We start from the raw sequence: 14,636 nt of genomic DNA, 5'->3' as shown, positions 1-14,636 counted from the left end.
TGGAGTGCTTAAATACATTAAACAGTGAGTACATTCTGTTTGGTGGTTACAGTTATATTTTGGAGACTTTAGACTTTCACATGTGGTGAGATCTCAGGTTTAAACAGGAGGTTTCCGGGAGAAGTATTGTGGATAAGGGAGCTGAAATGGATAGGAAAAGGGATGCAGCTAGAGCTCTACAGGTAGGAATGTAGGAGCATTTGCTTTTCTTCAGAAGGTAGAAGTACAGAGGTATGGCCAAGGAGCATGCAGCGGGCTGAACTGCTGTTGATACATATCCAAATCAGTTGAAGGAAACCAGTATAAGACTTCATCGTTATACAACTTGAATACCTGATTCAGATTACAGAAAATAATTAATCAACTAATTAAGAAGCATCTGCATGACATATGGTCTGGTGGCACGGTACCAAAGTGGTATGTATGGATCTGCTACCATGCAGGATGGTAGCAGATCCAAAACGCCTGCAAAGACATACATAGCTAAGAAAGAATGAGGAAGAGAAATACTGAGGTGATGTAAGGGTAAAAAGATGGGAGAACATGAGTACAATGATTTTCAGCATGTGTACCTTTTGAACTGAATAGGTTAGAAGTAGTGGAAGGTTTCAAATCAAAAGTATAGATTTTCTATGAGAGGAACAGAACTAACACTTCTAGAGAGGGTGTTTCTAGCTAGCAGAAAAAATATCATTAAAACAGTAATATGGGAGGAAGTGTAGATACTTACGAAAAAGTTGATGCTGTCTTAGATATCGTTTAGATGTGATGGTAGCTTTACCAATGGCCCACAGCTTTTGGAAAAAAAGCCTGATAAATTAAGGAAAGCAAGTAAATCTGACAACAGAAGAAGGTTTAAAGGGTATAAAGTCTTAAAGTTGAAGTGAAGAAGGAAGAGACACTTGAATCCTAACAGGGGAAGGGTTGATTTATAAAATGGGTTGAGAGATTGTTACAATATGTAACAGACATATGCTGCAAGAATACAATGCTTGCATGGCAATACGACAAAAAGGGCACATTGTAAACCTTGATCTGTCACTCAAAAAGGAAGCACAAACTACTTAGTCTGTCCTGCAATAGGAAAAGGAGGCACTCCTTGCTAATTTATGTATTGATTAATTTTTAGATCCCTTGCTGTGGCAAACTCTGAGATCATGTTACCTGAGTCAGTCACTTAAGTTTAAAGAACAATCATTACTATCCTAGACTTAATGGGTGTTCCTTAGTCATTAGTAGAACAAACATACATCAAATGTGCAAAGGCCTCCAGTTTTTTAAATATGTATCTGAATGCCATATTTCTCGGGCATATTTAAAATATTCAGAAAAAACGACTCACCCACCAAATGGTGCCATTCTTTATCATTGGTGTTTTCTTAACTATAGTTAGTGAATGCAACTAGGGTTGCCTCAACCACTTCCTAGTCTCTATGGGCACCATCGGCTCTGAGGGGGTAGACACTTACCTATTGTCACACTTACTCTAGGGGGACATGCAACATGACAGAGGAAGGCAGCAACAGGTGCAACCAACGATGCAGTGTCCTTGGAGTAAGTGCGACAACAGGGAAGCATCTTCCCCCTCAGAGTCATTGGCCCTGTTACTTTTGCCCATACCCAGCAATCACTTCCTGGTGTTTCTTCGCCTCTTGTACCAGGTGGACGAAGCATTTTTCTCTGCCGCTACTCTAGCCACTTGGTCAGGTTTTGTGCGCCCCTTTCCATACTGTCTCATCTCCTTCACCTCAATTACCCTCGACCTCTGAAACTCACCATCTACTCTCTTTTTTTCTCCCTTCCTGCCTTTCTAGATTCCTCCTCTTTCTAGCCCTACAGGTAATTCATTTTCCATTATTTCTACTTTCCGTCAACCTGTCTCTTTTCCTACCCACCCTGTAAATAATGTTTAACCCACCCGGAACCCTTCACCACTGTATTTGATTTGTGTTACTAGGTGCCCACCTGCTCGGCCGGTCCCATTTAGCCATTCAATGCTTTTGATTCCGTCCATGTTTCTCCTACCTTTTGACATGTGATTTTTTATAGTGTATATGTTACATGCTTGTTCTTTTGTTTCTGCACAAGTCTAACATGTCCATCGTTATTACCAGAGTTGTAGTTGATCATTTTGGTAACCTCCTACATTGGTCCAACCCACGTTCTTACCCCGCAGTCTATGATATGGTTTACCACACTTAATTTGTGACTTTGGAGTATCTATTGCTGCTTTTGCTACCTTCTATGTTGCTTATACCTCCCTTGTTTTTCTATTTCCAAAATCCAACACTGCTATATACACACCCACATACTGGTTACAGTATGCTTTTATTTGGCCCTTTTTCTCGTGTAAACAGTACAGTCCACTGGTTATTGTCCTAACACCAACGCGAGGATCCATGCTTCCTTTTATCCAATACAGGTCCGCTCCCCGCCTTTTTTCCTCCCATACAGGTCCACAGTGTATACGCACATTGGCTGTCTCCACATGTGTGTTATCGTACGATTCGCATTGCAGCAATATTCATAATTTTGTGTTTTCTCCCTACCAGGTGTCACCGTGCAATTACTCTGTACGATGATTTCCATTACAGAGTTATCGTCCAAATGTGTACCAACCCGTGTTATGCATGTTGCTCGACCGGTCCTAGCATCTAACCAATTTTTGTTGTATATTTAAATCTGTTTTCACTCTGCACCCCCTTCACGTGTGTCACTACGAACTCACTTATGACGGGCCAACCCTCATCCGCCGCTACTTGGTTCTTCTCTCTCCCTCTCTCCTCCTGCAGGATAACGAGAGTCAACAAGTCCCTCATGTTCTCCCAGAGCTGCATCTGTCATACTGTGCTTTTAGTACTCCACAACACTCTTGATTGTCTAGTTCTACCCCTCTGTTTTTTTCTTCTCTTAGATACCCTGAGATCTACGTTTTTGACACTTCAAACAGCAGCTCCCCATTATTCCATGGCTCCGCCCGTCCAACACCTCTCACTTCACACAGTACACCGCACTTTATCTTAGGGTTCGCTACAATTGGTGTGTTTGTCACAATATGTATACCTGTTGCACCATAGGGTTTCCACGACCACTCTAGCTTCACCCCACGACCATGCCGTTTGTCAATTTGTTTTATTAGGTAATTCATCCTTTCTTTTTCACTTTTCCCTCCTTCCTTTCCTGTATATATTTTTAGCCCTGATGAGTCACATCTCCTTCACGGTGTGACGAAACACGTGTTGGCTGGCTACCTCCTCACTGTACTGTCCATTGTTTGACTTATAAAAAACTTCATTCACAAGAAACTTGAATCTTACGCTTCCTTTTTCAATCATTTACTCTGCATTAGTAGAGAACTCAGTCCGCACAATCGGACCATCAACCACCTGTTCTTCATCTCCCCCCTCAGAGCCGATGGGGCCTGTAGAGACCTAATATTAGGTCTACACAGATCACATATAGGACAACCTTATCCCTCCTTTTTCCAATTTATTTCCCTAAACACAGTTGAGGGTAAGCAGGGAGGGCTAGATGCCTTGAAGAAGGCTGAGCGACCCTTTGAGCATAATAAATTCGTCCGACACATGTAAGCAGATTAGGGATGCTGGAATTATTGTATTCCTAGTGGACATCCCATTCCTTCTTCGTAATTGCAGAAAGGATTCCTATAGATAAAGTAATTGGGTAAATGGACGTCCATTATTTGTCCAGAAGCTACAAATACATAAGAGGGCCCAGGAAATAGTTGAGCCTACACTAGGGTATTTTCTAAGAGGGTGAGAATAAACACTGGTGATAAAGTATGCCACTATTTCATGGGTGAGAAATGTTTTCTCAATATTTTAAATATTACTGACAGACCTAGAGATACATATAAAAATCCCGGAGGCCTTTGCACATTTAGTGTATGTTTGACTAAATTGGGAGGACCTGCATGGGTCTTACTACCTCTCACTCTCTGGTAATAGTGTTAGAGCATTAGCAGAACAGGTCATATTATGGGTGGGCAACTAATGTCCTGCAGCAGGAAGAAAAACAGCAACCAGAATCTCAACTGGCTAATCTTCATCCCTGCACTAGTACCCGCACTTTCAACTTGTGCTACACTTCTCCTGGACCCCCATAGCTCACACTAACCTGCCCTTATGCCTACAATGCTTTCAATTTGCCAAATACTTCCTGTTCACCCCATCTGTACCCAATCCAATTTCATCTGGCATATGTGTGTACTAAACACTATTTTACCACCAGCCCATCACCATCCAAAGGTTGCTGCAGAAATGTTATGTATTTCTGACTAGCATGATGAAAATGCCCCTATTGCAATAATGTTTTAAGATACTTGGTTCAAGCAGTGAATATATACCAAAACTGAAATGATCAAGAGGACCTCAGTATGTAGTAAAATAACGTTACTACAATTTAACAGCACAGACAATGGTGTTTTGTTTATATGTACTGCAAGCTCAACAAATAAATTTGATCAAAATGGAGATTAATGATTTCACTTTATTGGAAAAGTGCCTACATCGCAGAGGATTGTACAGAGAACTATTCACTAGAGTTGTGAAACTAAATCTTGTTACAAAGCTTGGATTAGTCGGTATCACTACAGGAGACTAAATGCAATCCTACATTAAATGTCCAAAGATCGAATGGCATTATCACCATGTGTGTTGAAGTGATAAAAATACAGACAAGTCTATAAAATATCAGAGTGAACTCCATAACAGAAAGTAAGGTCTGCCACCATGATAGTGTGTCCTTACTGCAATGAGATCTTGTAACATCACATATCATTTGTATGATATTTAAGCTGAGGAGGGTGATTAAGTATAACTCGAGGAAGAAGCAACAGTAAATCTGTCCATTACACGCTCTAGGACTTGCAATGATGATCAACTACTACAAGATGCCTGAAATAATATAGTGTGTGCTCCAATGACATTACAATGCATAAAAATACCTGGAAGCAGTACTATCACATCACCGGGTCAGGTGGGAATGTTTCTGACTCTGGAGAATATCTTTCTCCTGTTTACAACCCGCTGTAAGCTGGTTTTATACCTGAATGCAAAATTGTGTGCCAAGCAAGCACGAAATACATGTAAACATAGTTTGTACTTGCTGACGCCCATTGTGCCCAAAAATGCACAAATCGGCCTACAAAAATAGCAAAATGAAATGTTTTTGTTATCTGTGCCAGTGTGTTATTGTACCCAGTTCTTAAAATGGACTAGGAACGAGGGCATTCGTTTTCATGAACATTCTTAAAACTTTGTTTCAGAAACCGAGGCCTCACTTGACTACAGATATGTCAGACTTAATTACATTTGTCGTCAGCAGCATCACATCAATTCCATATCATGTTACTAACTTTTGGGCAGTGAAAACTATTCTAAGCATGGTTTAGAATACTAAAATCATGGAAAAATATCTGTGAGAACTTCATTACTCAAAGTGAAATAAGAACTTTTCTTGAAAGGCACTCAGGGCATTTTTGAGAGGAGTAAATGTATTAGCTGCAAATAAACTCACTTTTCAGATGGCACACACCACGTCTTCTTACATAGACATTAGTTGTCTCAATCGCAGGAAATTGTGTGCATCATAATTAATGATCTATAATTCAGTCAAATCAAATGTACTGCATTTCATCGTATTAACTGGTTGGTGGTCAAGTGATATGAAGCAAAAAAAATCGGTATATTCAGAAAACATCCACAGAAGATGCATAGGAAAGAGTTTAGATTTTAATTGTAAAAGCATTTTTCTTTCCATATTTCTTGCCAATCCGAAATGTTACTCCAGTAAGTATTTTAATATCTGCAGCATTCATAAGGATGTTAAATCAAAGGTACATTTACAAACTGAGATACAGAACTGAAACTGCAAACAAGCTAAGGGCAGATGTATATCTCATTTATATTCGCCAGGTTGTTTTTTAAGATGTGTTGGCACTAACTATTGAGAGTGATTTAAAAATTAGCTGTAGTCTTACGCAGATGATGTATCTGCGTACTTGCTATTGTAAACGTTGAGTTTTAAATTATTCATACTAAGACACTATGGGGCCGATTCACAGAACTAATCTGAGACAAAATCCTAAATGAACTACTTTTGGTATTCACAGAAGACATTTAGTAGTAATAAAGTTAGGATTTTGTCTTAAATTAGGATTTTGTCTTAAGGTTAGGATGTTGTCTTAAGTTAAACTTAAGTTTGTCTTAAGTTTTGGTCTTACGACAAAATCCTAACTTAAGACAAAATCCTAACTTTACTACTACTTAATGTCTTCTGTGAATACCAAAAGTAGTACGTTTAGGATTTTGTCTCAGAATAGTTCTGTGAATCAGCCCCTATAACAAGACATACATCTAACAGGGATAGTATCACCACTAAAACAGTAACATTTTCAAGATCACCTGACCTTACATTTAGCTACTGTCATGATGACATAAAGTAGGCTGTGGAACTAGAAGAGTTTTCTGTTTCATTCTCAGTAGGAATCAAAGTAGCTTTACAAAGTTATTTAAATTACAATTATTTATTTAGCTTGAAAAGCTACCATAGCTACATTTTACTGTCATAGGACTACTAAACATCAACATGTTCATACAAGAAAATGGTAAATGATGTTTAAATTCCATTCGTTAAAATGAGCACTACGAATACCTGAGGCATACTTGCATATTCATTACACTGCCTGAACATCTGTTCTGAACAAAGCTGTCATGCTCGTTAATTTTAAGTATGCATTTTGATTTTAGGGCTATCTAAAATCAGGTTAAAGTGCATTCAGGGCATTTGGTGGGGGGGCGACCACTGAATGAAAACAATATTGTATAATCTGCTTTAATGCCAGCTCTTGATTTTTGTACCAATTATAAATGCAAATAACTCAGATTAAACAATCACCACATACATCAGTAATTGGGAAAATGAAATAATTGGACCTGTACACTTATTTCAGGAAACAAAAACATCTAGAAAAAATCAAAATATTTTCATTTATAGAAATGAGGTATAAGTACATATTGATTAGGCTTTTCCACCAGTAAAATGTTCCTTGTTCTCCATACAGATAGTAACTCTTAGGAGGCACAACATGATTGTGCACTATAAAATATGATTTCCGAAGAAAATATTGAACATTTGAGAGAATGAGCTTGCGATGCCAATCCGTTGGCACTATTCAAGCAAATCAAGGTATATTTTAATGGTAAAGAGCATATTTCACAACATAGAGATAAAAAATGTCTGCACAATCTAAGAAAATGGGAGAACACACCTGTATCAATTTGTATAAAATTACTTTCAACAGCTGATTCACAAATGTTTTAGTAAAGGTCAGAATGTGTTTAATCATGCACAGGTGTCTAAGATTGGTGAATATTTCTGTCTTTTAGGAAATGTACAGAATTTCGCACAAGTACGAGTGAAAAAGACATAAAAAACAGCAATTTAAAGAATAGCTGCTTTGTACATCATTTTCTCTAAAAAAAAGAATCTGTGTCTTAGAGGAGAAACACCTTCTACTGAACCCCATAAACTGTGACATGTCCACTTCATGTTTCCACCCTTGATACCTCAGACTTTTAGAGGACAATGTTGTGTGTTTCCTTAGTGGAAGTGACCAGAAAAGTGTTTGAGAATGCACACAACACTCCAAGTTTCTCTGTGATCCACGTATTTTATGACCATTTGCGAACACCTTCTATTTCCCACTCAAAATCTCAAAATTCAAGTACAGAAAATCTGCCCTACTGAGGATTTTTCCCAGTCAGATTTCATTAGCAGGTGTTAGTGTTAGTCCCTGTAATGCATGTTAGGTAAAAAAAGCTCTGTGAATGTACCCCTGCAACCCTCCCACCCCACCCCGTCCCCAGATTGTCAATTTAGCTGACTGAGATTGAACTTAGGTTGGTGAAAAGAGATTGTGAATTAGGCCATCTTCATCCCATCAGCTTATTTTATTTCACTATCTTTTTCATTTAAGTTCAAACCTCGACATAACTGTATGGCCTATATCATTTTAAAACAATATACGCTATTTTCATAATCTATTTAGAGTGGATCAGAATGGCGGGTTTAGTTAAATGAACATGTTACATAATTTCCTGTTGTTTAGTAAAGCCATTATTCCCATGTAGTAGGTTTATTGTCATGTTGTGGTAGATATACAGCACCTTCAAACATCAACGGAATGCCAAGGTTTATTTTAGATAAGGTGCAAGTGATTTCCTGAAAACACAAAATACACCGTGACAAGTATCAGGTATAAAGGGTGCTTCGGATATGAACTTTAAAATCAAATGTTGTGCACATATTTAACATAATTTAACTATAGACAGTCATCATACAGTATCCTTCCTATCCAAAACATCAATTAAACAGTGGTAAGAGACAAAGGCTGCATCAATACTATTTAGCTTACTAAAGTTTTTTTTAATAATTTTGGTACAAGTACCCTAACTAGGACAATATAACTAACACACAAGAATATACTGATAAAAAGACAAGGGCTCCACACGACATGATTCATGCTAACTTTGAATTCTAAAGCCATCTTCAATGCAGCATTTGATTTCACCAGATTGTTCAGTTATTATTAACTGCATTTTTCCTAAGCCTGACATATATTGAGATACATATTTAAAGGTCTTAAAACGTAAGGCGATTCTCAAAACCATTCTTGGCCCTTTCCTTTGTTATTCTTCTCTCTTATATCATACTTTGTTCTTGCTGTTACTTTTTCTTTTCTAGGAAAGGGAATTTTTTAACACTAGACAGTGAATGTTAGGGCAGACTGCTTTTCAAAATATTATTTTCGTTCTTTCAGTTTATTTCTGTCTTTTATCTAATACTCTTTATTCTACTGTTCTTAGTTACCAATTACAACCTCGGCTAATTTATTATTCCAACTCCACTTGTTGAGTGGAGTCAAATCATATTTAGTGTCCAGTCAAAACTGATTTCCATGAAAAAACTTTGAAAGTGCATTTCAATCATTTTTTTTCCAAAAAGTGTCCTCATGAAACATTTTTACGTAAAACCGTTAAATATCCTGATTCAATTCTCCCAATAGACCAAAACAATGTACTTCATTAAACCCAGAAGCATGTTTTTGTTCAACATAGCCTGAAGGGTACTTGATGCTTTCAACACATTTAAGATATCTGAGCACATCTGTTATAGCTGGAGAGAAGATACTCTCAGGCAGGCGGCTCAGGAGCAGCAGAAGACAGAAAAAGATCAATTGAGTCATTTTTTAAATTGGTTTAAAAACACCAGACCTAAGCAAATGTCTTACAATGGAGCAGTAGACTTCTGTCAGTTAGTGGTAGAGGGCCATACACATAATAGACACTACAATAATGGGCCTCACAGCCAACATGTAAGGTGTGCTTAAATTAGCCTAAACAGTATCAGACTACAGGAGGTAGCCTATGTATCCGAAGGAGACTAGGGCAAACATCTGTAACATATAACAATGTCTCAAAAGGGTGTAAATTGGAGGTCAATTACATATAGCACAATTACTTGCTGAGGAATAAATCAAGATGGGGAGAAAACCAGGGAGACAAGATTCTTTGCCATGTAAATAGTATTAGTGCATTTACATATTTGACATATGAAACTGAATATGTCAAATATGTAAATGCACTAATACAATTTATGTTGCAAATAATCTTGTCTACCTGGCTTTTCCCCTTCTTGATGTATTCCTCATCAAGCAATTGTGCTATGTATAATTGAGCTCCAATCTACACCCTTTTAAAATAGCCTAAGGCATAGTCCACCTAACATTTGCTCTAGATTACACACCATAAAGCAGAAAGGTTGTGTAGGGAATCAGATAGGTAATACCAACAAGGGCTAGTTAATATCAAATTAGCCTTATTATACACTGTAGGGATCCCTCATCATACATTTCATTGTTAATCTGACATGAACATAGAATAATATCATATTCTGCTGGTTATGTCATGAATGGACACCAACTGTCTTCACTTATTGAGTAGATTTCCAACACCTTCAACATACAATTTAAAATGAAACACTGAATAGCCCAGTTACATTCCATACTCACAGCTATAAATCACTGAGTCGCATTGTCACATTAAACGATGTACGGGTGAAAATACCTTCTGAGTGCATGAATACATTTGAAATATAAATGGTGTTAAACACGAATACACCTTTTGCTTATGAAAAGAATGCCATGTTTTCAAGAAGAACCAGCCTTTTCATGTAGTATTTAGCTGTTGCAATCAAGAATGCCAAGTAAACAGAACACATTTTAACTGACTTGAGATGTGAGGACGCACAGTAATGCCAGCTTTGAATCACACTGGCATTTCATGGCAAAATGATCTGTAATACTAAAGTGCCCCAAGGGAGCAGAAAGCGGACGTAGACTCCCACCGGACCCCAAGGGCATTTTATGTACTATGGCTCCAGGATGGTCTTAGGTATTACATATTTCATAATGTAGGCTACAGAAAAATGTGAACAAACAAAACAACCTCTTTACCATCTGCGCCTTACAGGTACTGTGGAATAATGAGTAGGTAGATAAGGATGGGCTGATTAACAAAACTATTTCGGTTCACTTGTGTCGGCACAAATTTGCATTTTTGTGTGCATGAGTTATAAAAAGGCAAAAAAGTACTTGCGGTGCATATCCGTACATGCATACCAATGGGAGCATACATGGAGCCGCTTGAATATTAGCATGTAAGGGGGTGGGGCCAGTGACAGGTCTCCTCAAGGAAAATGCATATCCAATTCACAAAAAACACATATTTGCACCTTGCAGGTTGAACCTAGTGCAGATAAATCCCCAAAACAAATAGGGATTATTTCTGATCAATATGTACAATGACACCCATCAAAAAGCAGTCCTTGAGTGCAGCTAATCTCTGAACAGACATGTGCATTAAAGGTGCTCTCATTCCATTGCAGCTGGAGCAGACAGCGTCAACCAGCTGGGTTTAAAAACTCCCAATCTAAAGAGGTTACATTCCATATGCTTATAAACACACTGTTCTCCAAAATACTTCTGTACTTCCTTATGTAGGGGTAGAAATATTTGTCTCCCTCTTTGTGACTCCAAAGACTGAAGCCCTGGAGCTAGGATTAAACCCCTAAACCTGTTACCACACTGGATGCAGAGCTCACTGAATGAGAAAGAGCCAGACACATACCTCGATACATTAGCAGTACGGGCCTGACAGCACTTGTCCTGTCTGGCCAGGCCGGCCCCACCACATTGTACAGGTCTCATAGGTGAATATAGGGCATGTGCATTTTCGGTCTCGAGATTACATCGGCCATTGCACACAATGGACAGTATATTTGCACACAATGTGTTCGATAAACGTAGAATATTTAGATATGATACCAATTTCAAACATGAATCATAGCTTTAGTGTGGCAGCTGACGCAATGAGGCACTTGTGTGACATATTTACCAATTCATCTTTGGTAAAAAAAATTATAATAATAAATAAAATACAAATGCTTGTTTTTATGATTATCAGAAAGAACACTCACTCTCCATCAGAGTCTTGAACATGCAAAAGACGCTCTTCATTATAACTGAAGCCAGATGCGATTAAAGCACGTTTGGTTCCAATCTGTTCACTAAAATTGACCCATGGCATTATAATTAATTTACTTTGCTCTATTTGAAAGTACCATGTAGCTATAACAAATATTCCATAAGTGTTCTGCTATGCTATCATGTGTGCATCTCAACTGAATGTTGTCTTTAATACTAATTGGCAAGGCTTCTCAAACTCTGTTGGCCTTCCCAAATATTGTTATCTGAACAGGTGCTGTTAACAACACATTGACATTGGAGTTCTGAGGGAATGCTTTCTTCTAGCGGTCACCCCGTGTGCACAAGTCTTCTACCAGTTATCCCTGCACTTTTTGAAGATCTATGCAATGTAAATGCTTAAATTCTTGAAAACAGTCAAGAAACTTCTTTTGCAAAAGTAAGTAGGCTTAATGGATCAATAACATCTGAAGGTGAATTGCACCGATTGCACAGGTGAAAAGAAATACCTTCTGAGCTGTTATAAAAAATGGCATTTTGTATCAAACGGTTAGTCCAAATTGCACTGGCTCGAATTCAGTCTTTATAATCCGAAGTAGCTGGTGTAAATTGCATCTGAGGCCTATCATGATCTGCTCTTTTGTCGAAGTGCGGAGCCGAGCACCTGTTTATATAAAGTGAATTAATTTTGCTAGATTTTTCTGTTAGTGCTTCATTTTCAGATGGCGGAGTTCAAAAACAGTGGCCAAGGTTTGCCTCTTTCTGAGCAATGCTGTCTGAAATTTAAGCACTAACTCGGAGAATTTACTTTACTTTACACCCAGGTCATAAAACAGGAGCTGCTCCTGTGCACTCTGAAAGCGATTTACCACATGATTTGCAGTCTTGTTTATTTAGGCAGAAATAATAGATTGTCCAATTTTTTGTGATGAAATCGAATACATCGTTTCTGTAGATCTTTTCTGTGATTCAAAAAAAATTCTGTTGACTGCACAGTGTTGCTAAAAATGCTTTTTCAAACTGTGCATAGTTAAAAACGAAATGCACTAATTCGAGATTTAAAAAAAAAGGGAGGGAACAATCTAATGTTTTTTTCTTACACGGAATTAATCTTCTGACATACCACTCTTCCTCCTTTGAATACAGAACTAATGGTATTACATCAGAAACGAAAATAACTGTTTCTGGTAATTGACTGTATTAATGCCTGCAGAATTACAATTAGCCATTACATTTCAGATCAAAAGAGTATTCAGTAAAAAGCTGTTACAGTGCAGTTGTGTGAAATGAAAAACTACCTAAAATACCATGGGCCTCATTTATGCAGGCCTTGCGCCACTGGTGCGTCACTTTTTCCCATTTTAAAAGTGACGCACCGGCGGCGCAAGACCTTCATAAATAAGGCCCCATATCTCTAGCAATGTTTAACAGTATCAATTAAAGGGCAATTATTTCTTCGATGGGACACCGTTGTTTACATGATCTACTGAATAGTGCTTTTAAACAAAGACTCGATTAAAGATTTGGCAATATTCTCAAAAATGAAGTCCTTGAACAACAGTGAAATTGCCAAAACCTACTTTGCAGGGGTTTTTATTTGAGCTGTTCACAATGCTCTCTGCTCCTACACTAGCCCGCTCTGCATATGGATGTGAATTGGGTATGGCTGGAAGAAAAAGGCTGGCTGTCCTTGAGCAATGTAGTAATTGCTGAAGTTACTGTCACTGACATATGGAGCAGGCTGGTAGTAACATGTGACATTAGTTGTGTTAGGGATGATGTTTTGCTCTCCAAGTACTTTTAAAGCCAAAATTGTGATCATGTTCAAAGACTGCCTTCGCTCGTGACCCATGAGACACACAGTACTCTCGTTTACTACTCCACGCAAAGTCATCAGGTAGTCGTACTTGCTCGTCTCTTCACCAATGAAATGGTTCCGTAGATAAGACTCAATCTTTCTCTGCTGCTCGTTCACATCCGGGAAATCAATGAAGAATCTGGAGCACATGTAACGCTCCAAAGATTTGATTTCAGTGGCACATGCCGGCTTGAAGTCTCGAACAAGAAGATTGCTGTACTTCAGAAGGCCCCCACCTCTGATTTCTTCAGGATTTCTTGTTGCAATGAGTTTGTATCTCAGATGGTCCATTGCTTCCTTGAAGTCCCCATACATGCTTTCTGCAACGATTGTAGGGTAGGAATCCTTTGTCAATGAACTTTCTTTATCCCTGTAAATGGCTAGCATTGGGTCCAGTACTATCTGAAAGGAGTCTACACTAAATTCAAATTGTCGTCTAAGAGATTTTACAAATTTCAGTTCCACATTTTTCCCACTGTTGTTTGACAAAGAAATGAGGCTCCATCGGTCATGATCAGTGGAAACTTTAACCATCTTTTGAACATACGCTTCTTTCATGGTGAGAGCAGTGATCTTATCCTTATTGACACACTTTGGCAAAAAATCTAGAAGACAATCCAAAACAATCTCCTTAACAATCTGAAACTCATGCTCTCCAGGGAGCTCAACCCCAAAGATGATGTCAAGATCTTTACAGCTCGTTCCATTTTGTTTTACAAGAATGTGACTAGCAGTTGAGCCATTCAATCGTATGTCACGAACGTGGATTTTCTTTTGTAAGAGCTGTTCCTTAACAACATGAATTATATCCTTTGGCTTTACTTCCAAGGTTGGAAAGTTGCCTCGTCCATGAATGGGAATTACTTCAGTTAACACTTGATCCAAAATCCTAATTTGTTCCCATGTGAGATTGCTGAATCTGCAATTTGAACTTTCAGTCATTGTGAATCAGCCGGTTTCCTGTACAATTAAAAAAATGGGGAAAACATTAGATCAGGATGCATGCATACAATTTCGTATAACAAAAAAACATTTCTGAGAACACTTGCATAATAAAATATTGATCAATGCAATTAATTTACAGGTTAAGATCAGACTTTAGAGCCTTCTGAAATAAACCTGGTGTTGGACTAGACCTCTCTGCAGGGCCACCCCATATTTTTGCTTCCCTTTTGCTGAACCTATCTTTGATGCCACCTTTTACTTGCTAAT

At 38.2% G+C, this 14,636-nt stretch overlaps 1 protein-coding gene across 1 annotated transcript; it reads right to left on the bottom strand.

Annotated features, from left to right (window-relative positions):
- Positions 1 to 13,190: 13,190 nt before the first annotated feature.
- TENT5D (terminal nucleotidyltransferase 5D) lies at positions 13,191 to 14,366 on the bottom strand. The gene has a single exon (XM_086966778.1). The coding sequence runs from the start codon at positions 14,364 to 14,366 to the stop codon at positions 13,191 to 13,193; it is 1,176 nt and encodes a 391-aa protein (XP_086822904.1).
- Positions 14,367 to 14,636: the final 270 nt, after the last annotated feature.

Source organism: Lissotriton vulgaris, chromosome 4_1, assembly GCF_964263255.1.
Source record: "Lissotriton vulgaris chromosome 4_1, aLisVul1.2, whole genome shotgun sequence".
Classification (NCBI taxonomy): Eukaryota; Metazoa; Chordata; class Amphibia; order Caudata; family Salamandridae; genus Lissotriton; species Lissotriton vulgaris.
The sequence above is the reverse complement of the archived record's forward strand: the minus strand, read 5'-3'. Positions and strand labels throughout refer to the sequence as shown.